Raw genomic sequence first — 21,849 nt, 5'->3', positions numbered from 1 at the left:
TCTCTGAAAGGACCTTGGCAAAAATAAATATGTGAATCTGACGCGAACTAAGGGACAGGGCAGTGGAGGAACAGGAGAGGACTCTGACGTCTTACTGAATGTGGCTGTGTTATCTTCAAACTCTCATGAGGTCATCGGGCCACTGCTCTGAACGGCTACCAAGGATTTAAAATCCAGCGGATGCGCACTGCAACTTCTACGTAAATAGTTCTGTAAAGGTACCTGCAACCTCGCGGATGGCATTAATTTGCCCTACAAATCTGGATTTGCTAGAGTAGAAACCCTACCTGGAAATTATGACAAACACACACAGCACAGGCAGAGGTAAGAATCTCCCTACACCATTTACAGGCTCTAAAAACAAGGACCACTGCAGAGAAAGATACAGGCCTGCAACGCAGCTGAGACGCAGAGGGCCATGCGAAATGAAAACTGCTCTAGTCACGTGTATAACTTAATAAGTGGTTAGAAACCACACGAGGTAAGCAAATCAAAACAATAAAACGCAAGAAAAGGGAACTTGATTAGATGGCCACACCCATTCACGCCCGGGTACAGACTGTCTGCTTCCAAGTTTGGGGGCAGCGCGAACAACGCCGCCAGGCCTGTGTTGACGAGGCCAGGCCGGCCGCTCCACACACAGGCCTCCAGACCAGTGGGAACGCGGGATGCTCGTGCCCGAGGTTCTGCTTCTTTCATTGCCAAGTACAACCCCGTGTTATGGTTCACGGTCAGTCCCTGATTTTCTCCTGTTCAAGAAAATACCTGAAAGTGTTGAAAATGCCCAGCTCTCTACGCTATGAAATCCAGGCACGCTCCCCGAAGTCCAGCGCTCACCCCGCAGCGAGGACGCAGCTCTCATCCATGAGGGTGTGCCCGGCCCCGCGGAGCAGCGATGCCGTGACAGCAGTGCCCCAGGAAACACGGACTGTCTCACCATGGCCGTCTGCGCCTCCCCCAGGCCACGCTCTCCTGCTCAGGGAACTGGTGGGGGGAGGCGGCTGAGGGCCTGACACCCACGGCAGGCTGTCCCCTCCGCACTGCCCGTCCCCACGCCCAAGTCTGGACATGCCCAGGGTGGAGGTCACACTGTTGACTCGGAAGCCCAGCTCACAGAAGTGGATCCAGCTCCACCTCTTCTCTGGGGTCCTCGCTCTCGGAATGCGGCTCCATCCGACTGGAGAGGCCCACATGGAGCCCGGCTGAGCGCATCAGAGCCCTGGGACGATGTGCCTTCAGGGTGGGTCACTTGTGCAGCCTGGGAGAGCCCTGCAGATGAGCCACGTGGAGCAGAAGCCAGGAGCACACTGCACACTTCTGAGCCAACTGGGACAGTCGGTCTGGCAGCTGGAGCAGCTGACGCGGGGGGGGACAGATGGGAGGCCTCGGCGGGGGGGGCCGGGGGGCGGGGTGTGTGTGTGTGTGTGTGTGTCTCCACGTCCCACAGTGGCTCTTCTCCGCGCAAAGGGCATGCGCCTTTGCAGCGATGAGCAACTACAGTCCGTGACGTTTCCTTCTTTAGTAAGTTCTGCACAGACAAAGGAGACGCGCACACTCTGAAAAAACAGCTATGACACCTGGGAAATTTAAATCAAAGTAAATTCAGCTTGTAAAAAGAAGCACTAAGTTAACCCAGCATTTTGATCACACAGAATGTTCAAATTTAACATAAAAAGACGTATCCCAGAAGATACGGTAGAGAAGACACCTTTTTGTATAAATTCAGATCACCTTTTTTACAGAAAGAGTTAAAAGATGCCTTCGTGAAGAACACTCATGAGAAGTAAACAGAAGCTGTCTCGGAGGCCGTGCCCCTAGCCTGAGTGTCACCAGCACCCCAGGGCCAGCGGAGACGGCTGCGCTTTCTGAGAAGGGGATGCCAGGCCTCTGTGAGGTGCATATCCGTCAGCCGTGATGGCAGAGACACTGAGGTCTCAGCCTCCCCCGGGAAAGACCCGAGAGACTCCAGCCGCAGAGGACGAGTTCTCGGCAGGATACGAACCAGGATGGCCCGACTCCCTGTCCCCGGGGCCGGGGGCGGGGTCAGCACACCGTGGACAGCGGGGGGAACGGGTTCTGCTTGCTGACAACCAGCTTCTGGTGCTGGTGCGAGATGTAGCCTTTAATGTGACCCTGTGGGAGAAGAGCAGAGGCGGCGTGTTTCTGGGCCTGGGTCTCGTCAAGCCTGCGGGGGTGAAGGACCTGGCGCTGTGGCACAAGTATCCCCCCACCCAGTCACCGTGCAGTCAGCTCCCTGGAGGACGAGTGAACACGCACAGGAGAGAACAGAGAAATACGTGCCGTGTGCATCCACCACCCCCCCCCCGCCCGCGCACAGAGCCCTCTGGGAACAAGGAAGGCATCAGAGCTCCCAGTGAAGGCGGGGCCTGGGGGAGGCGCGGCCACACACCATGTAGATCAGGTTGGCCAGGATGCACTGGACCTCAGCGATGTCCACGTCCTCCACCTGCATGAACTTCAAGGCAACCAGGAACGCATCCAGAGACAGCTGGTGTGTCTTGAGTAACAGGTACCTGCAAGAGGGACAGAGCTCACGCTCATCAGGGACGGGATGTGAGGACGAAGTCAGCAGGAGAAACATCTGCTGAGAAACCTCTGTTCAAGAGGAACAAAGCATCTCCCACCCGCCAGATACACTTGAAAAATAAGAGCTTTTAATTCTGACTTTCCAATTTTAAAAAGCCACTAGTACAAATATACTTTACGTTTACTGACTATTTGCTTGAATCTCAGATGCACGTGTTCTCACATTTTAACATCCTTATAATCGAGAAGCACCTTACGATGGACAGTGTCTCAGGTGTGATGAACTGCGGTCCTTGCTAATTTTGATATATTCCTCGCAGCCAGAAAAAGTCTGACTTTAACTGAAGTTTAACTGAGATCCTGCTGGGACCAGGGCTCAGAGAAGAGTCAACTTCCAGACTGACACGGAAGAAAAGAACAACCTCCTGATGGACAGGGGTGGTGGGGAGGGTCAGCGGGTCACCAACGGAGGACACGGGCCACGGGTCCCACACTCTCCGGCACAGTGGGAAATGGCTGGCTCTCAGGGCTGGCGCTAAGACGTCTGTTGCGAGGTCTCCACCGCGACCCGAGCTGTTCCTCCCGCAAGGGCGGGCAGACCTCCGCTCCCCACCTGCGCAGCCGCAGCGCCCAGGCCCAGGGCAGTGCGCGGGCCGCGGAAGGTGGGTTTTACCCCCGGAATGAAAAGGATGGACTCTGCTTACACTTTCTTAAAGAGGTTCCTGTAGGTGATAATCTTCAGCTTCTCGAGGATGAGGAAAATGCCGCACCGGATGAAGAAGGTCTCGTGCTTGGCCAGAGCCTCGTTCAGGAGGAGGAGGTTGCCTTCGCTGGGCGGCGGGACAGACGCACAGACACAGTCAGAACAACGTCCGGGACGAGAGTGCGTCGAAACGCCATTAGTTCTGTCACAACACGAGGACGTGTGTGCTGATTTCACCTTCTGTGAGGTCTCAAATGGAAAAGGAAAAATACTCTACCTCACAGCTTTGGTCACCTCCGCAAACTGCATGAGATGGTACTTCCTCAGGAGCTCAATGGTTGGCATGTGACCCTAAGAGTAAATTTCCAGAATAAGAACGCTTTCACTTTTAACCAAATTGCCTGATAAAACTCTTGTCAAGGAAAAACTTGCAACCTGCGCTTCTTAGGCTTTCTTCCTAAGTCGCTGAACAAGAACTGAAAGCATCCTAGTCTACTGGGAAAAAAAAAAAAAAAACCAATGCTGGTCTGGAAATCAGAAAACCTAGCCAAAACGTGGTTTTGTCATCAGTGACGTCTGACATCGATCTCAACCTTCTCATTACTGTATCATAGGAGGCGGGTGACACCTGAAGCAATACTAGGCTACAATTTAGGAATTCAGAAACAGCTTCTAGAAGAACCAGCTGAAAAATCTAAAACTGGTTGTTCCCGTGAAGTCGGGTTAGCAGTGGGGAGGGAGGTGTGACACTGTCTCTTTCCCACTACAAGTCGCCCTGAACTAGGTAAGTATGTGTGTGTTGTTTTGATAATTTAAAAAAATTTTTAAATGGGAGGAAAGGAAGCCCTATCTATTACTTTGAGGATGTTTTAGTCAAATAACTTGCCAGCTATTTGTCATTTCTTTACAAATATCAAAAATAATTTTCAGTGACCAAGTAAGATACCTACAGACAGGCTGGAATGACCTTTTTCTTTCTTCGTTAACCCATTTCTATAAATTTAGATTTTTAGGGGAAACAAAAATAATATGCACTTATTTTACTTGTCTTATATATGATAAACTTTTGAGTTAGGGAACTTCAAGAGAAAGGAAACACAGGCAAGCCTTTCCAGAAGGATCTGGAAGCGCCAGTCACGGAAAGAGTAGTCCGGGTCACACCCAAGGCTCTTCCTCCTCAGTTTTGGGGTGCGCTCACGTGCAGCTCAGACTGTGACCCATCACACACACTGGCCGCACCGTAAGACACCTGCCCACTTCTCGTAGACAACAGGACCCGTGAGAGCTGCTGAGATCACTTACCAGGAGCATCTTCACAGGAAGGAGATAAATGAGGACCATCCTTTTGTTCTTCTGGCTCAAACGGTGGCAGTGCTCAAAAGCAAAGGACAGGTACTCCTCAGCTGCAGAGTCAGACACAGACATGGTCCCCACGGTCCCCACCCTGCGCCTGATGCTACCACCCACCCTTACATGAAGGCCCGAAAGGCTTCAGGAACTGCAAATATCTACCGTCAATATTAACAAATTATTTCCTGCTGTGTTAGGTATTCAAAAATACCACTCAGGGCATATTCAGAGGAAAAGCACAGCAATACCTTCAGAGACTTCAGCTGAGAGTACAGGTGACCCCTGAACAAGGCCGAGCTGTGCGGGTCTACCTGTACACAGGTACTTGCAACGGTAAACACTACGTTACCACGTGGTCTGCGGCTGGCTGATCCATGGATGTGGAGGAACCGTGGGCACAGGGCTGCCTGTGAGTCACACGGGGCTTAACCCCCTCGTTGTTCAGGGGTAAACTGTAATTTAAAAGCTTCTCTTCTTGGACTTCCCCCGTGGCGCGGTGGTTAAGAATCCGCCTGCCAACGCAGGGGACAGGGGTTCGAGCCCTGGTCCAGGAAGATCCCACGGAGCAACTCAGCCCGCGAGCCACAACTACTGAGCCTGCGAGCCACAACTACTGAGCCTGCACTCTAGAGCCCGTGCTCCGCAACAAGAGAAGCCGCCGCAATAAGAAGCCCGCGCACCACAGGGAAGAGTAGCCCCTGCTCGCTGCAGCTAGAGAAAGCTCGCGCACAGCAACGAAGGCCCAATGTGGCCAAAAAATAAATAAATAGATAAATAAATTTATTTTAAAAAAGTAAAAAATAAAAACTTATCTTCTTATGTTTGATATTTAAAGGAAAAGAAAAAGATGGGGGAACTAACCAAGAAAAGCCCTCTTTCGAAAGCTGTAGATGTATAAAGATTTCGTGAAAGAAAATGAAAAGTTGGTCTACATGACCCTACAGAGTAAAAACACAGAGCACTTATTATGAGAGAGCTGTTATTATTATTATTATTTGTAGTACACGGGCCTCTCACTGCTGTGGCCTCTCCCGCTGTGGAGCACAGGCTCCGGAGGCACAGGCTCAGCGGCCATGGCTCACGAGCCCAGCCGCTCCGCGGCATGTGGGATCCTCCCGGACCGGGGCACGAACCCGCGTCCCCTGCATCGGCAGGCGGACTCCCAACCACTGCGCCACCAGGGAAGCCCGAGAGCTGTTATTTTTGTTATCGGAGCATCCATGGCCGTTGACACACGGAGAGGAGGTGCTCCTTACATCCGGTGTGTTGCCTGAAGTCACATGGCTTCACGTGCAAATAACTGTCAGAGAAGTGAGTTTAGAAAGTCTGGTCTGAGGACGAGAGAAGAATCATAAAGGACCACCACATGCCAGCTACTCCAAAAGCTCAGAAGAAAAAACGTGGCTTCCCGTTCTTGAGAAAGCTAGTGACACGAGCCACATAACGCAATTTCACGGGAGCGCAGCTCTGGCGCGGCACCGGTCTGCCACGCACGGCCACAAGCACCAAAGATGGCACCTGCGCAAAGGCTCGTCCACCGCGGCTGGAGCTGAGCTACGCGCCGCCCCATCTCCACGTCCTGGGCCAACGGGACCAGCAGAGGCCATAGGGAAACACCGACTGTAGCCTGCGCCGGAACACCGGTGCCCAGAAAAGGACATGCTGGCGCCCGTCTCAGAGACCTGGCGTGGAGCGAGGAACTTCACGTGGGACTTTCCCTTGTGGAACCAACTTAGTGTCAAAAATAAACACAGCTTGGATGCAGCCAACACCCACGGTCTACCTTCAGCAGTAACAGGAGGCAGTGACCACGTCCCCCGAACCCAGCCCCAGCTGCTCAGAAGCAGTGACACACCTTGCTTGAAGTCGCTGTCGAACATGGCCTTCCGCCCCACGTAGTACCTGTACGTCACCCTCTGCGCAGTGCTGTAGTCGTCCTTCAGGTTTGAGCTGTCGATGGCTCGGATGAGCGGTTTACACAAATGGAGCTTGTTGATCTATAACGAGTAACAATCTACCCTAAACAGTATTTTAAATAAATAGGCAGAACCAACATAAACTTCTGGTTACGAAGTACACGCCTCCTTGCGGTGGGATTCACATCATCAAAACCGAAGCCTTGACGCCAACACCGCCCCACAGCTGCACAGCCCGACCACGCCCACCGCGGAGGGCCCACCCACACAGGGGCCGGGCTGGCGCCCCTCGCCTGCCGTCCCCGCACCGACACTGGTGCGAGGCGCTGGAACCTCACTTGCCCTGGAGCCGAGCGCGCGCCTCGCCGGGCGGAGGCTAAAGAGGACACGGGCGTGAAGCGCTGACAGCAGCCCTCGCGCCGGGCAGCCCCTGGGCGCACACCAGCTCCCAGGATTATGTGCGCAGCCGGGGGCGAGCGGGGGGACGCTTGCCCGGGAGGCTGGCTGACAGTGAATAGAAGGGCTGTCTGGGAAGACAGGCGGAAAGCAGACCCAACAAAGAGACGCAGCGCTCTCTTACCTTAAAATAGATCTTGAATAACTGATTCACCAGAAACAGCATGCCCCACTTCTTGGAGTCCTCTATGCCTGCACGGCTATGGGGAGAACGGTTATGTTAACGCTGCCCGGAAGTAAAGATGTCACGTGTCAACCGCAAACTCAGCTTCCGCAACAAATTAGCGTCTTTAGAGCCCCGCGGCTCGAGTCACGTGCACGGAAGACTACAACGCCACGAAAGAAGACGTCTTCTCTAACACCGTGGGTACTCGGCGGATACAGCGCCTTGCCACAGCGCACGGAAACCGCTCAGTCTGCAGCGATGTGTAAAAGCTGACTGCGATAAAGCGCTTGGGGAAAAGGAAAAAGGACCTTCTGTTATTGTCACAGCCACCGAAACACACGGCGACACAGAGGGACCTCGGAAAGCGTGAGACCCAGAGCGCAGGCCACGTGGGCCCAGAAGTGCTAAATGTGTGCGGCAGCATAAGAGGTGGTTCTGTTCTCTTATTTCCTTGTGAGACAGTGGACTATTTGAAGCAAAAGCTAACAGCGATCGTGGGGTCAAGGCCAGCGCCCAGCAGGGCGGGCAGGGCGGCGGGGCGCTCACGTGTCGCTGGCGCAGACGCGGAAGCAGCTCATCAACAGCTCGGCCGCCTTCTCCAGCATGTCCCCAACTTTGCTCTTCCCTTTCTTTACCAGCTGCTGATCTGCCTGATAGAAGATAAAAACCTTCACTTTTCATCTCCTCTAGACACCTCGGTTAAACAGAAGATCACGGCATAGCTAGAAGCAAAAACGCACAGCGGAGGGTCGTCCCCAAAGGTTCTGGCGAGACCATCTAGCCTGTGATACTACGTTTACAAAACGGAAGCGTCCACAGCGTGTTCCAGCTCTTCCACAAATCAAATCGCTCTTCAACCAATTCAAGCCAGTAAGTCGGTCACGGACTCCCTGAGCCTGCGCGACCTGTGCCACGCGCTGCTAACTAGCCTTTTCTTACTTGGCCGCGAAGCCCCATCTCCCACGCGCGTGACGTTTGCATGGACGGTGCAGAGGACGGCAATGGACAGGACCGGCGCCTGCCCGGCGGCCCCAACCGAACTTGCAGCCACTCTGTCCTGAACCTCGCGCACCTGCGTCCTCCCATCAACCAACCAATACAGCTAACTTCACTTCAGAGGGTCAGTGAGGATGCAGTAAATATTAACACTATTAGTAAGTCTTAGGCCTTGAATACATGTATTTTTAGCGTTCTTTGCGATGAAGCGGGAAGTCTGCCTACAGCACGTCTGTTTTTAAGGAAAAGCACTGGGGCCACTGTTGAGGCCTCAAGCTGGACCGTGGAACAAACAACCTCAAAGCCTGGCCAGCCAGCATGGGCCACTGGCCAGCGCGGGGCTCTGGAAAGTGAATGAAGCAAGCCCATCACTCCCAGGCAAACACTGACTGTTATCTGCTGCCGATGACATCTGCACTTTCAAGAAAAACTTAGAACTCTGGGAAACTTGTATTGACCACCAAGAGCCTGGCGGCTTTCCATTGCTTCACGACTTCTCTGAGGAGGTCACTGGAGATATTAACAAACGTAGAGTTTTCCTGGTTTCTGTTTTTTCACGTAATGAAATACGTCACATTTGGAACGTCTGGGTAACTCAGTGAACCAGAACTCTCCAAATGATCAATGTACAGCGTTACAAAATCCTACAGGGGTGAAAGGTCCATGTCCCGTGCAGGACACACCAGTGGCTTCGGATGTAGCAGGAAACGGCACTGCTAAGCTTCAGAGGCCACACTGTAATGAACCTTAGGAACTGCTCTCGTAGTTTAAAAGGTGTGGCTCAGAGAAGGGCATCTACGATCACCTGAACAGGCTCCTAGAACAGCCCTCCCACTGCCATGCACAGCTACGTGTGGCCACACTTCATACATTCAACCAAAACGAGGTACTGCGGAGTGACAGAAGCAGACCTAAGAATCTGAGCGGCTTCTGCTGAGCCATACATTAAAGAGATCAAAACGGATAAAAATGCCACTTTTTTGTACATTTTGTTCACTTTGAATATATATATATTTTTAATTTAGAAAGTCAATTATGTTACCACATAAAAGGTTTATTATTTTAGGTGAACAATATTAAAAATTTCCCCAGTTAAAATTTCTAGTACAGTAAGTACTGATATAACCCACATGAACAGAAGCTTCTGGGGGTCCTCAATAATTTCTATGTAAGTTATTATATTTTTCAGTTCTAAAATTTCCATTTGGTGCTGCTTTATATCGTGCATTTCTTTGCTGAGATGTCTCCACCCGCTTCAAGCGCGTTCGCACCTGCTCCCAGGGTTTTATGGCGGCGGGGGTGGAATCCCCACCCCATCCTCGGTGTCGGGTGCTTGCTGACTATCTCCCCCATTCAGAGTCTCAAAGGCCAAGAGTCCCGATTCCTGGTATGACAAGGGACTCTCGATTATATCCTGGATGCCCGGGGTGTCATAAGACTGTGGCTCTCCTTGTTTCAGCCAGGCCTGCGCTCACACCAGCCACCCACCGTGGACAGGGCTGGGCCTGCAGGCCAGGGCGGAGGCAGCTGGGATGCTCCCCGCCCAGAGGTGGGATGCAGGGGAGGGAGCCGCGTCGTCTCTGCCTACTGTCAGTGTCCCCGGGTGCCGGACCGAACCAGGACGCCCAGGAGATGAGAAGGAAACAAACGCGGGGAACTCGCTGCTCTGCCCCTTCTTCTCTCCACCTCTCAGAGCCACGCTGGCCTTAAAACTCCCAGCAGGAGGGAGAGAAGCACGCGCCTACTGTGTCCTGTGCAGAACCAGACGTTATGGATGGTTTTTAAAACTGTAAAGGGGTGTCTGTCAGGACCAAAAAGTTAAGAACTGCTGCTCCCAAAATGGCTATGCTGACCCCAAGGGGAAATGGACTCATGAAATCCTCCTTGTTCCAGAGAACCCTGAGCACTCCCTGAAGCTACACTAGGGACGGAACGGGGTGCATCTCCACAGCTGGGAGAGCACAGGCCCTCACGCGCGAGCCAAGCCACCCCCGTGCTCTCTCCACACCACATTCACCAACCCAACGTGTTCCTCAAAATTTGTGGAAAGATGATATGAAATTAAGCAACAGATAGAGAACGAGTTTGGGTTTAAAAGCACAGTGACAGAAACTGAACTTACGTTATTGGCAAATATTCGAAGGTCAAGTGCCACTGCATACATGACAGGCAGAGCCCTATGGGGCAAAAACAAGCACGTCTGAAGACGCTCTGAGGCCAGAGGTTCCATTGCCAGAGGCGGGGAGGCCAGGGCTACCATCCAGAAAGGGGGTCACCAGCCCACGCCCAGGGGCTGCTATGCTTTCCCTCACCCTCCTCCCGGGCAGGTGGCAGCCCCTCCCCATCTGCACGAGTCCCGGGGAGTCGAGGGGCTCAGCCCTGGCAGCACCCTCCCCCTACGCTGGGACAGGAAGTCTCCTTCCTCTCAGCCCCTACCACCAGCCAACAGCTCCATTAAAACAAGACGTGGTTCACAACGATCTCCTAACAGGGCCCAAGGTATGCAACAGACCAATGTCACAAAACGACTTTTCAAAATCTAGCTGGCAGTGTTAATTTTATGTGTAAGAGAGATCTTCACTTTAAAAGGGTTTTGTTTTCTTTTTTTTTCAGTAAAAGGTATTTGCAAGCCTTCAGTTATCTTAGTAGAAACAGAATATCAGTATTTACCCAGATTTTTAATAAATCATAAAATAGCTTACCAAGGAATTTCAAATAACCCAGTTACTATGTATTCCATCATCCCCAACGAACTGTAGCTGATCTACATCTTTTACCCAAGTTTAAAACCCAAAGTAAGTTCAAAATTGACAATTAAAGGGAAATTGACAATATTAATAAATATTGGGGCATGGAGTGGCTGAGATTCTTCACTTATACAGAGAAACACTGCAAATAATCTGGCTGACCTGCCATTTAAGTTGACACTGACTATTAAAACTCCATTATCTGTGTTGACATCATCACGTCAACACACAACATTAAACACCAACCCCGAAAACACAATTAAAACTTCTGCTTTTAAAAAAGAAAAAGCCATTTGCTAATTTCCAGCTGTTTCTGTTTGTACTTACCAGTTTTCTTCTTTGTGGGCCTGAAATGCCCGTAGGAATGATGTAGTATATTAAGGAAGGTCCGACAGAAAAAGTTCAGGTCATGCTACAACTGAAAGACTAAAGAACAGCAAGGGTTCTAAACTGTAAGGGCTACAGCTCACCACTTAAAAGATGATGTATCACAGCAGCAGGTTCTTGAAGGGAAAAAATACATGAGCCCACATTACAAACATCTGAGTATCATTAGGTATACGTAAATACACTTATTTCAGACATACTTTCCCCAAAGTAAGAAAAAGGCTGTTATAAGATTTTTAAAACTGGCTTATTTGGCTTCTCTGAGCTCAGATGATCACAACTTATATATAATGTGCTTTAGAATCTGTGGTATAAAGTGTATTTCACCGATTACAGAATTCTTGAATTCAGAGGAGACTTGGCTGGTCAGTAACCAATTCTCTTCGTGTATACTGAGCAAGATGGTTAAAACGTTAGCAGCTAAAGGGAATTCCCTGGAGGTCCAGTGGTTAGGACTCAGCACCTTCACTGCCAGGTTCCACAAGCTGTGCGGCTTGGCCGAAAAAAAAAGCCACTAAAGTCTGGAGATACATATAAACAGTAGCAGAACACTCACTGAGCAGGGCCTTGGCCGTAAGATGGCACTTCAGTGACTTAAATCAGCGTTGGCTGGATTAAGGCCCTCAGTGACCACAATTCAATGATGCTGTGTGCTGCGTCCACTCTTCCATCTGTGCCCGGATCTGGAAGTTCTTCTATTTCTCCAAGGGGACTAACCCATCCCTGTAACTATACTGAATGATGGAGGCAACAAAGTATTATTCTTCACAACAGAAATAAATAAAATCCTTAAGCATAACCAGTGTTCCTCCCCACCATGTAGGTGGCTGGACGCAGTCTGAAGGCCATGCTAAAATCCTTAATCATAACCAGTGTTCTTCCTACCACGTAGGTGGCTGGACGCAGTCTGAAGGCCAGGCTACATTTAAGGACCTGAGTGGAAGGGCTAAGTGAGCTTCTCCTGCTTTCTAACTAAAGGCGGGACTAAAACTGGCCTGACGTTTCAGGATCTTAGCCCCCAAGTAACCCGCTGTACCTGTTAGACACTGAACAGTAACACCCACGACAAAAGATATTGGACAATGACGGTCTGGCACTTGTACGCCTCTATGAAGTCGTGGTTCCCCGCCGCGTACGTGCACCTGGAAAGGAAGTGGTGGGCACTGAGGGCGGAGGGGCAGCAAGCGCGCGCACTCGCTGAGAGCCGGCACGGACCACGCGGACCGCACTGCTCGCTCCCAGCACAAACGCCCTGCTCTCAACTGACCCAGCAGATTACAAGGAGGCTCACGAGAGACCACCGGGTACAGGAGGAAATCCCACGCTACATGCTGGGCCTGTTCTTTCAAGTCCCAGAAGGAGAAGCCCAGCTGCAGAGGTTCCACTAACAACACGCAAATGCCCCTTCTCGGGCATCAATGGGCAAGGACACTCTACCCAGACGCCCGGCTGGCAGTGTCACTACCAGTCAGTCCGTCCCCAAACCTGGCGCCTCGTCGCATGCTGCACAGAGCTAGGAAGTTGCTACAAGAAACACAGTGGCACTCCAACTTTTCCAGAGATCTCAGGGGCCCCGCAGGTCTGCCCCACCCTGCCCCCACACCCCAGCCTGCTCAGGACGCCGGAGAAGAGGGCAGGCAGGAGGACAACCAAATCCCACACACTGTAACACCTGGAGCTTGCCCGAATCGAGGCTTTAGAGGTGAAAACAGTAGACATGACATGTGAATAAAAAGCAGAATTTCAACTGCTCTGCTCTGCTCCAGTTTCTTCCCCAGTAAGGCCAAAAGGTTAAAAACTGGGCGTTTCCATGAAAAACGCAAGTCAATAGTGGGCGCCACAGCCTGCTGCACAAAAGACCAATGCAGCCAGTAGGACGGATACCAAATGCTTTTCAGAGCGTTACACAGAAGACACATACACACACAAGAGACCGCTACGCGACCAGTAGGACGGATACCAAATGCTTTTCAGAGCATTACACAGAAGACACACACACATCCACGATTACCATTTCATGTTAACTTTTCAAAACATACGTGGTCCCTGAATAAAACATTTATTAAAATTCAAAAGTATTTCATTTTTTAAAAAGTATTTTAAACTTCACAAGATTTTCATAGGTGTTACCAAAGTGAAATTACAAACACACTTTTCTACTTTTTCAAAGGAAATTTTTCACTGCTTCAAGCATAAAATGTTAAATAAAACCCCTAGAGTCAGTTCAGCAATTTTCAGATTTGCTTGTTTTTCTTCCTCACTCATGGATTACCTTAAATGAGCTGCAAACATTTCGTCATAAGGGGGTTCCAAAACTTGTTGACACTTCTCTTCTGGAGAGGCCATCTAAATGATCATAAGAAAAATAGTAAAAATAAAATTAACTGGGACAGAAAGAATGCAACATGTAGGAAGAGATTTAGACAAACCTTTGTTTCAAAAGAATTTACACTTTACAGCTGACAGTAACTCTTCACACTTTAGCACTTCAAAAGAAAAGGTTCATTTCTTCCACACATATTTATCAAGCACGACCTACGTACAGGGCAGGAGATGAACACAATTTGCTTTGTCTACCACAGGCCAGGAAATACTCTAGGCATGTTCATGTACCTCTTAATCTATTTATTAAGCAGCTACTATGTGCCTCGTGTGAGGTCGAAGGAGCTGGAGACAGTGCCTGGGGGCAAGGGGGTCGGCGGCCAGCAATCGCTCCTGCCCACTTCCTGCTGACAGGACTGCCCACTCGGGGTCCTGGGAGACAGCAGACATTCACCTCGAACTTGCCCTCGCCTCCCAGTGGCCAAATTCTGGATAACACAAGCATCGCAGTGGATTATGCAGTGCACTGAATTTAAAAGAAAGGGACTCAGTGAATCCACACTGATACAGCTCTATAAATGAGAGAGCGAGAATGACAGCATGGGAAAGATCACCACCCCACAGTCCCTGACGAAACAACCAGGCAGACAACGGGCCCAGCGAGGCAGCTGTCACGTGGAAGGACGTGGAGTTTTGGAGCGAAGGAATCAGCCTCAGGTCACAAATGGGCGAGCAGACGTGTATCAGGGACAACCTGCCAGCAAGCTGAACCCGAGTCCCATCAGGACCCCGAGCACTTTATTTTTTTAAAATTTAATTTAATTTAATTTAATTTTATCTATCTATCTATCTATCTTTGGCTGCGTTGGGTCTTCGTTGCTGCACGCAGGCTTTCTCTAGTTGCAGCGAGTGGGGGCTACTCTTTGTTGCGGCACGTGGGCTTCTCATTGCAGTGGCTTCTCTTGTTGCGGAGCACGGGCTCTAGGCATGTGGGCTTCAGTAGTTGTGGCACACGGGCTCTAGGGCACAGACTCAGTAGTTGTGGCGCACGGGCTTCATTGCTCCGCGGCATGTGGGATCTTCCCGGACCAGGGCTCGAACCCGTGTCCCCTGCATTGGCAGGCGGACTCTTAACCACTGCGCCACCAGGGAAGCCCAGGGCACTTTCTTTCGAAAGAAAAATTTAGGTCCCTGATAGGACACTCCGACACCGTGACGGCCATCAGCGAGGAAGTGGGCATTACAAAATGTCAACAATATATTCCACAGAAGCTATTGCTTGGAGAGCATTTATCATCTGAATCAAGAACGCTTATAGTTCAGGGCTTCCCTGGTGGCGCAGTGGTTGAGAATCTGCCTGCTAATGCAGGGAACACGGGTTCGAGCCCTGGTCCGGGAAGATCCCACATGCCACGGAGCAACTAGGCCCGTGAGCCACAACTACTGAGCCTGCGCTCCTCAACAAGAGAGGCCGTGACAGTGAGAGGCCCGCGCACCACGATGAAGAGTGGCCCCCGCTCGCCGCAACTGGAGAAAGCCCTCGCACAGAAACAAAGACCCAACACGGCCAAAAATAAATAAATAAATTAATTAATTAAAAAAAAAAAGAAGAATGCTTATATTTAGAGCAGGGGCTGGCAGATGCTCACGTAAACGGCCAGCCAGGAAATGCTGCAGGCTCTGCAAGGCCCACGTGCCTCTGCGGCAGCCAGCGCGCAACGCAAGCGGCCGCGCGCCAACAAAACCGCACTGGCAGCAACAGGACACGGTTTTGGGCTCCAGGGAGAGCCAGGCCTGGGCAGAGCCCGAGCCCCACTGCCTGTCCGCTGGATGACCTTGGATGACCTGGCCCCGCTACTGCACTTCTCTGAACCCCAGAAAGTCGTGTGGGAATTAAATGCAGGAAAACGAGCACAGATCTCAGGACAGACTCTGAGACACGGTGCTCAATTAATGCTCAATAAATGAATTGGAATTAGATAAATCGTGAAGGAACTTGGCAATTTTCAAACAAGAGTGGCAATATTAGTTTCCTTCCTACTCAAAGTCTAAACTTTTCTTAGGAAGGTGGTGACCCTGTAACCCTCTCAGACACCTGTGTGCGTGGTCCCACCACCTACCTGAAGCCGTGGGTTGGCAACATGAGGGTGCTTGAAAGACACCAGCTCTGCAAGGGATGACCCGTCTCTGGTGTCAATTGCTTCATAGACCTGAAGCGTTTGGAAAGAGAAGAGCTAAGTGGAAAATAAAACACTCTGTCCTAGTGGAACCTAGACAGCACATTGCACACCCCTAAACTTCACTTTCCCTACTTTGAAAGGAGTCAAAATATAACAATCAGTACTCTCCTTAGCCAGCAGATAATCACTGCATTTGAAAATGAGACATCCTGGAGACGAACAGGTGACTTACTGCTAAAAACCACGAAAAAGCAGAATAAGCCATCAGTTTATTATCTGCTTATTAATGAAGGTGAAGTAGTCAATTTTACTCAGTCATACTAAGAAACATTTGAAAATCCACTTATACAGCTTACGAAAAAGAAAAAAGATCTTGAAAATCGCATATGTCCAAAATTCAAAGCACTTCCACTCAACCTAAATTTAAAATAAAAATGGGAAGGCAATGACCAAATAAATGTCACAGTCACACAATAGGATGCCTGGGTGTTGTGAAAGAGAATCAAATAGATCTACTTGTAATAACATGGAAAAGTGTCCACAACATACTTACTGTTAATTCCAAAAAAATTAGTTGCAGAAAAACTGTGTAACTTGATCTTGGAGAAAAAGAAAAACTAATTATTGATATGACGTGTAAGCACAGGAAGAAATGTGGGGCCCCAGGCCACACCAGCTGACCCCTGGCCAGTGGAGTGGGAGCCGGGGGGTCGAGGAGACTTTTATTTTATATATTTCTATACTGGAGGCCTGCGTTACAGCAGAAATTTTGTAATTAGAAAACCAAATGATATTTTAAACTTATATTTAGCAAAAAATGACATAAAAATCCTAACCACATAAGTGAAGACAAAGCCAAGCGTAAAGCTGCACGAACTACAGCATCATTTACCCACAGAAAGTCAGGTGTGGAAAATACACGCAGGGGCGACACAAGAGGACACACAAATGCACACCCACGAGGGGTGCTCACATCACCGCCCACCAGCAGGGTTAACACTGAAAGGCCAACCACCCTGAGCGCTGCTGAGAACACAAAGCAACTGGAACCCCAGCCACCGCTGGTGGGAGGGTGAAGGGGTGCAGCTGCCTGCGGAAACGGCGAGGCATGCGACCCTCCCACCTGGTGACCCGACGGCCAGGAGGCATGGAGGCCCATGCGGCCTGGACACCTCCAGGACCCAGCTCCTCGTCGGTTGCACACTCAGCATCGACTGGGAAAGTTTCACCAGTGAAATTCTGTGAATTCTAAAGCAATTCACAAAATAAAGAATTTGCCACTTGACTACTCAACAAACTACATATGCACTTACATTCTGAGCCAGCATCCCACTTCTGGGGATTTACCTTACAACAAGGAACAAGATATTCGTGCAGGCTTACTTGCTGATGTATTATAATGAGTCATCACAAAATACACAAAATCAGTGCCCCTGCCTCCGAGAAGCTGATATAGCCCACGACGTTCCCGTCACAGGGGGTGTGACGGAAAACAGGAGGCTGGCGACAGACTATGGGCAAGTCTGAAAGTACCGATGCACTGCTCAGCAGACACTAGAATCGCAAACAGGCCAGTCACCCGCTCCGGTCACTGTTAATGTGTCACGCCCCAGAACCTTCGGCCCTTTCACTTAACACCCGCACTGGACCCTGCAGCCGGACCCCAGGTCAGCCTGTTGAGCGGTCCCTGTGGGCCTGGACCAGGGACTGCAGACCTCACCAAGTGAAGCTCACTAGCTCTGCGCGCTCCCAGGGGGCAATTCTCTTCCCAGGATGCTGCTGGCCACCGTGCATTCTCCAGGTTCCGAGCTGGTCCACAGGGGGGATCATCTACTCACAAACTCATGATTCCTTAAAAATACATTTTCTAGCTCCAGCCACTGAAAAGGCATAGAATTAATGGCTCCCCAGTAGCAATGGGCACACCTAGCACTCAGGTTTGTTTTCTAAATTCTATTCCCCACTAAAAGGAACCAGAGCTCCCTAGGGAAAGGGCAAATCCAGCACTGGGACAGGGAAAGAACTAGGCGAGCCTGGAGTATATATAATTGTGCCAGAAAGCAAGGCCAGGCTCAAAAAAGGACAGAGACGTGTCAAAGAGCCACAGAACGGGGACATACGTATAATGGATTCACTTCGTTATAAAGCAGAAACTAACCCACAATTGTAAAGCAATTATACTCCAATAAAGATGTTTAAAAAATAAAGCCACAGAAACCAGTTTGAATGGACTCTCAGTGGTCAAATCTGGGACAATTTGAGCTTCAAAAAGAATAATAACATTCTCACTATTGGTCCTGGATTACAACTAGGTATTAAAAGTAATCTATAATGATACTTTCAAAAAGAAGGGCATAGAGGAAAGCATTGTTTAACTGATGAAATACTAGCTAGTAAATGTAGAAAGAACAATAGGAAATCACCACTTGGCAACCACTAACGTAATAACGTAGTAACTGACTTGGGAAAACCATTTTGTGAGAGGGTGTAGAGAACAGGACGCTCAGTGGTTTTCAGGGTCCGTCCAACAGCCTACAGGTTCATCGCAATGCAAAAAGGTACCTCAACAGTGGAGTGATCTGATGGGCGGACGCCTCTCTAACCAAGTGATGCCGTCAGCATCCCCAGCGCTGGGAGAGGCCACGGGAAACCCACACTAGCCGACTGAAGCCGCATCTAATCCCAGGAACAGCCACATAAAGGCAGCTGGTGAGGCATGTACACGTGTGGCCGTGGGCCTGGACATGTAAACAAGGTCACGGGTCATAAAAGCCCCCTTCCCCAAGAGGCAAGAGGACTCTTCTAGAAGACTAAAGGGCAAAGCACCCCAATGCCATGTGATCTGACTGGACCCTGGGTTTCAAAAAAGAGGTTCCAAAGAAGATTGGGGGTGGGGGGTGGGGATTAAACTATGGCTTCTACATTGGAAAATACTGATGTTCACGCTGATGTTCAGTTTCTCGGATGCACCAAAGGCGCTGCAGTTACACAGCGGACGGCCTGGGTCTCAGGGGCACGCTCAGGAAGGTGAAGGCCACGGGATCGCCGGGAAGAAGCGCACGGGCCCGGAGGGAAGGACGGGCGAGCATGGTGGGTACACGCCCGGGTGAGAGGTACACACCTCTCCATTCTATGCTTTCAACTTTTCTGTAGGTTTGAAATTTTTCAGGAAAAAAGCTGGAGGAAAAAAATTTTAATGTAGACACAGCTTTTAAAAAGTAACCTGCCGTGTGAAATAAGAGTTTGTGTAACGGACAAAAGAATGAAATAAAACACACTAAAAAAAATAATACCAGCCCTCAGAGAGATACTAGAAGTGATGGAGAGATCCACCTCGGGAAGAAGCATGCAAACTGATCTTTTTCTAAGGAGAACAACAAATCTTTAAAGTAAAATACATGGGGAAATGTAAGGTAAATTAATTCAAAAAGAAACCTAATGGAATGCCTGCGAAAACTCGCGTGCTGAGCGGAAAGCGGGTGTTGCCGCGGGCCGGTTGTTGAGAGACAGCCCTCCTGGGCCCTCGTGCTGGGGGTCCCACACTACAAGACTCGGACCACTGGCTCTTTCACTAGGGCCGTTACTCAGGGCTGTTCATGTGACGAGTTACCTTGAGAAATGAGATAATGTCTCCCCCATCCCAACCCTAGACAAAAACCAGACTTGCTTACTGCCTGCTAGACCAGGTAGATTCCCCAGGTTCTGTCTCTCTCAGGTACATGTGCAGCCACCCTTCTGGGCCTGTCACACCGTCTGTGGGACTTCGGGCCCAGGGAGCCACACAGAGTAACAAGGTCCCTGGTCTCTGACCCAGGAACCGCATGTGTTCTGCCAGCATCCAAGAAGCTAACAAGACACCTCATGGGCTACTGAGGGTAAAATCAAATCCCACACCCAACAGCTAATGGAAGTTATCACAGGGACCACGGGAAATGAATGACAGGCGACTTGTCCACAGGTGACTGCTGGCCGAGGATGCTGCAAAGGTGAGAAATAAGTCCAAGCTGACAGGGTCACTGAGATTCAAGCAACAATAAACTTTGGAAGCTGAGGAATAGGCAGGTTCTGACTCGGACAGGAAATGGCTGAAGCTTGGGCTGGCAGAGGTAGTGAGCTTGGTGTCACAGCACGGATTCTGGGGCCAGGACTCCCAGTCTGAATGTGCCACTTACTAGCCCAGTGACCTTGGAAAGTCACTTAACATCCTCTGTAAAATGGGGCTTGCAATGGACCAACCTCCTAGGAAAACAGTGACGATGATGAGCTGCCGTGTACCACAGCGCCTGGTTTTCGGTAAGCCTTCACCAAGCACTCATCATGCCTGTTCTTCTCAGCCACCCCGCTGTTCCGTGGGGTGGAACAGAGAAGACAGACAATTAAAGGAGATTCTCAGAGTGCTCCTCTGGGAACGCAGGGAACAGGACCGAGCGGTAGTCTGGAGAAACAGAGGCATAGGAAACTGAGACAGACAGACCAGCACGAGTTCTAACTCACTGCTCACTAGAACGTGGAGGTCCGATCACTGGTATATCACTCGGCCTCACACCCCTCCACCTGCCTGCATCTATCCAGCCCACAAACTGTACGGCACACTGCGTGGCTCAGACACTGTTCAAGGCACACAAGGTGCCCCTCCCCCCAAACCCTGGGATTAGGTGTGGGCAAGAAAACTGTAAGAGACTTAGACATATACAAAAGATACAAGTACATAGAAGATAAAAGTTATAAGAAAGCATAAAATTCTGGAGAGACTCTATATTCACATTGGTTCTCAAATGTCTACGTACTTGTTCAACTTTAAATAAAAACTGATATTGAAAAATGTTAACTCTGCAAAGATAAGGCCAAGGTGGACTTATCCTTTAAGTTAAGATTAAAGCATGTATCTGTTTTTTCATGATTCCCGTTTTAACGAACTTTCTCAACTAACCAAACAACTAATGGTTCCAATCTTGTTAGACTATATTCAACTGCCAACTAGATATCTTGGCCTGCTTGTCAACAGACACCTCCAACTTGACACGTCCAAGACTACATTTGTCTTTCCCACTAAATCTGTCCTGCTCATCTGTTGCCCAACTAGAAACCCAGGAATCGTTCTTGCCTCCTCCCCGTTCCCCAGCCGCACATCCTCATTCAGCAAAGCCCTGGTGAAGTCCCCTTCATAAATTCTAAAAAGCCCACTCGCCCTTTCCTTATCCCTATTACCACGGTTCTAGTTCTGCGAATTAGCACAGCTCAGAGGAAAGACTACAAGCCTTTAATCCATAAATACCTATGTTTGCGCTGTGCTGCTGCGTTCACAGGCTGTATGGACAAAACCCTGAGAGCCACACTTCCCAAAGGATGGAAGCAGCGGATCGCTAACACAGACCGGCTCGCAGCCGTACCACTTGCTCTGTCCCCCCGTTACTTCCACCACTTTGTCCCCCCTCCCCACACGCCCCTAAACTGAGAGCGCGGCCAGGGGCTCCAGCGCAGCTGGTGGACAGACTCGCCCGGGATCCAGCTCTGGCCCGCAGGCCAAGACAGCGGGAGGACAGCTGGCAGGATGCCCGTTGGCCGAGGAAAGTTACCTGCTGCAGGTACTGGTTGATGGTGATGTGCGCCATGGCCGCTACCGCCGCCGCCCCGCGGAGCTGCGCGCCCCGTCGCCGCCGTCGCGTCACTTCCGGGCCGCGGTCCGGTCCCGGCCCCGCGCCGCCGGCCCCGCCTTCCGCGCACGTTGGTTCCGGAGGCAGCGTGTGCGCGGGAGTGCGAGCCCCGTGCCGGTATGGCGGCGCGCCCGGGCTGAGGAAGGTCGGGGGCTGCGCTGCGACTCCCTGCCTCCCACACGAGGCCGCCTAGTCGGCGCCCCGGTGCCCGGGCCTTTCGGGCCCTCGGCTGTTGCGGGTTCCACACGGACCGCGGCGGACGCGGACTGCGGCGCCCGCGAGCTCGGGGCTGGGTCGGGTCGGGGTCTGGAGTGCTCCTGAGGCCTGAGGCACCGGCTCTGGTCGGGCCGAGTCGGGCGACGGTTGGGCTGGGCCGGGTGGGGCTGAGGGAGCGCAGCGGAGGGAGGACGAGGCCGGGCGGCGGA

The 21,849-nt window shown here is 50.8% G+C and overlaps 1 protein-coding gene across 2 annotated transcripts; it reads right to left on the bottom strand.

Moving 5' to 3' along the window:
- Window positions 1-1,612: 1,612 nt before the first annotated feature.
- PCID2 (PCI domain containing 2) lies at window positions 1,613-21,453 on the bottom strand. Of its 2 annotated transcripts, none has more exons than XM_082675509.1 (14): window positions 21,347-21,453; window positions 15,711-15,800; window positions 13,541-13,614; window positions 12,345-12,410; window positions 11,209-11,250; window positions 10,257-10,311; window positions 7,685-7,788; window positions 7,097-7,172; window positions 6,456-6,597; window positions 4,553-4,653; window positions 3,528-3,601; window positions 3,252-3,452; window positions 2,411-2,534; window positions 1,613-2,133 (listed from the first exon to the last, which is right to left on the bottom strand). In XM_082675509.1, the coding sequence occupies exons 1-14, from the start codon at window positions 21,380-21,382 to the stop codon at window positions 2,044-2,046; spliced, it is 1,275 nt and encodes a 424-aa protein (XP_082531635.1). In that variant the 5' UTR covers window positions 21,383-21,453; the 3' UTR covers window positions 1,613-2,043. The 2 variants fall into 2 exon arrangements, with proteins under 2 accessions (XP_082531635.1, XP_082531636.1); XM_082675510.1 differs by having other exon boundaries at window positions 3,252-3,377; window positions 21,347-21,452.
- Between the last annotated feature and the right edge of the window lie 396 nt (window positions 21,454-21,849).

This window comes from Grampus griseus, assembly GCF_964374135.1.
Source record: "Grampus griseus genome assembly, chromosome: 18".
Classification (NCBI taxonomy): domain Eukaryota; kingdom Metazoa; phylum Chordata; class Mammalia; order Artiodactyla; family Delphinidae; genus Grampus; species Grampus griseus.
This window is presented reverse-complemented; position numbering and strand designations above follow the sequence as displayed.

Excerpts from the sequence above, each read along its gene's own strand:
- PCID2 (XM_082675509.1), bottom strand. The coding sequence starts at position 21,382 with ATGGCGCACATCACCATCAACCAGTACCTGCAGCAG. Across the intron at positions 6,598-7,096 it reads TATTCAAGATCTATTTTAAG|ATCAACAAGCTCCATTTGTG; the intron begins GTAAGAGAGCGC and ends TACTCGTTATAG. Across the intron at positions 2,134-2,410 it reads TGGCCAACCTGATCTACATG|GGTCACATTAAAGGCTACAT; the intron begins GTGTGTGGCCGC and ends CTTCTCCCACAG.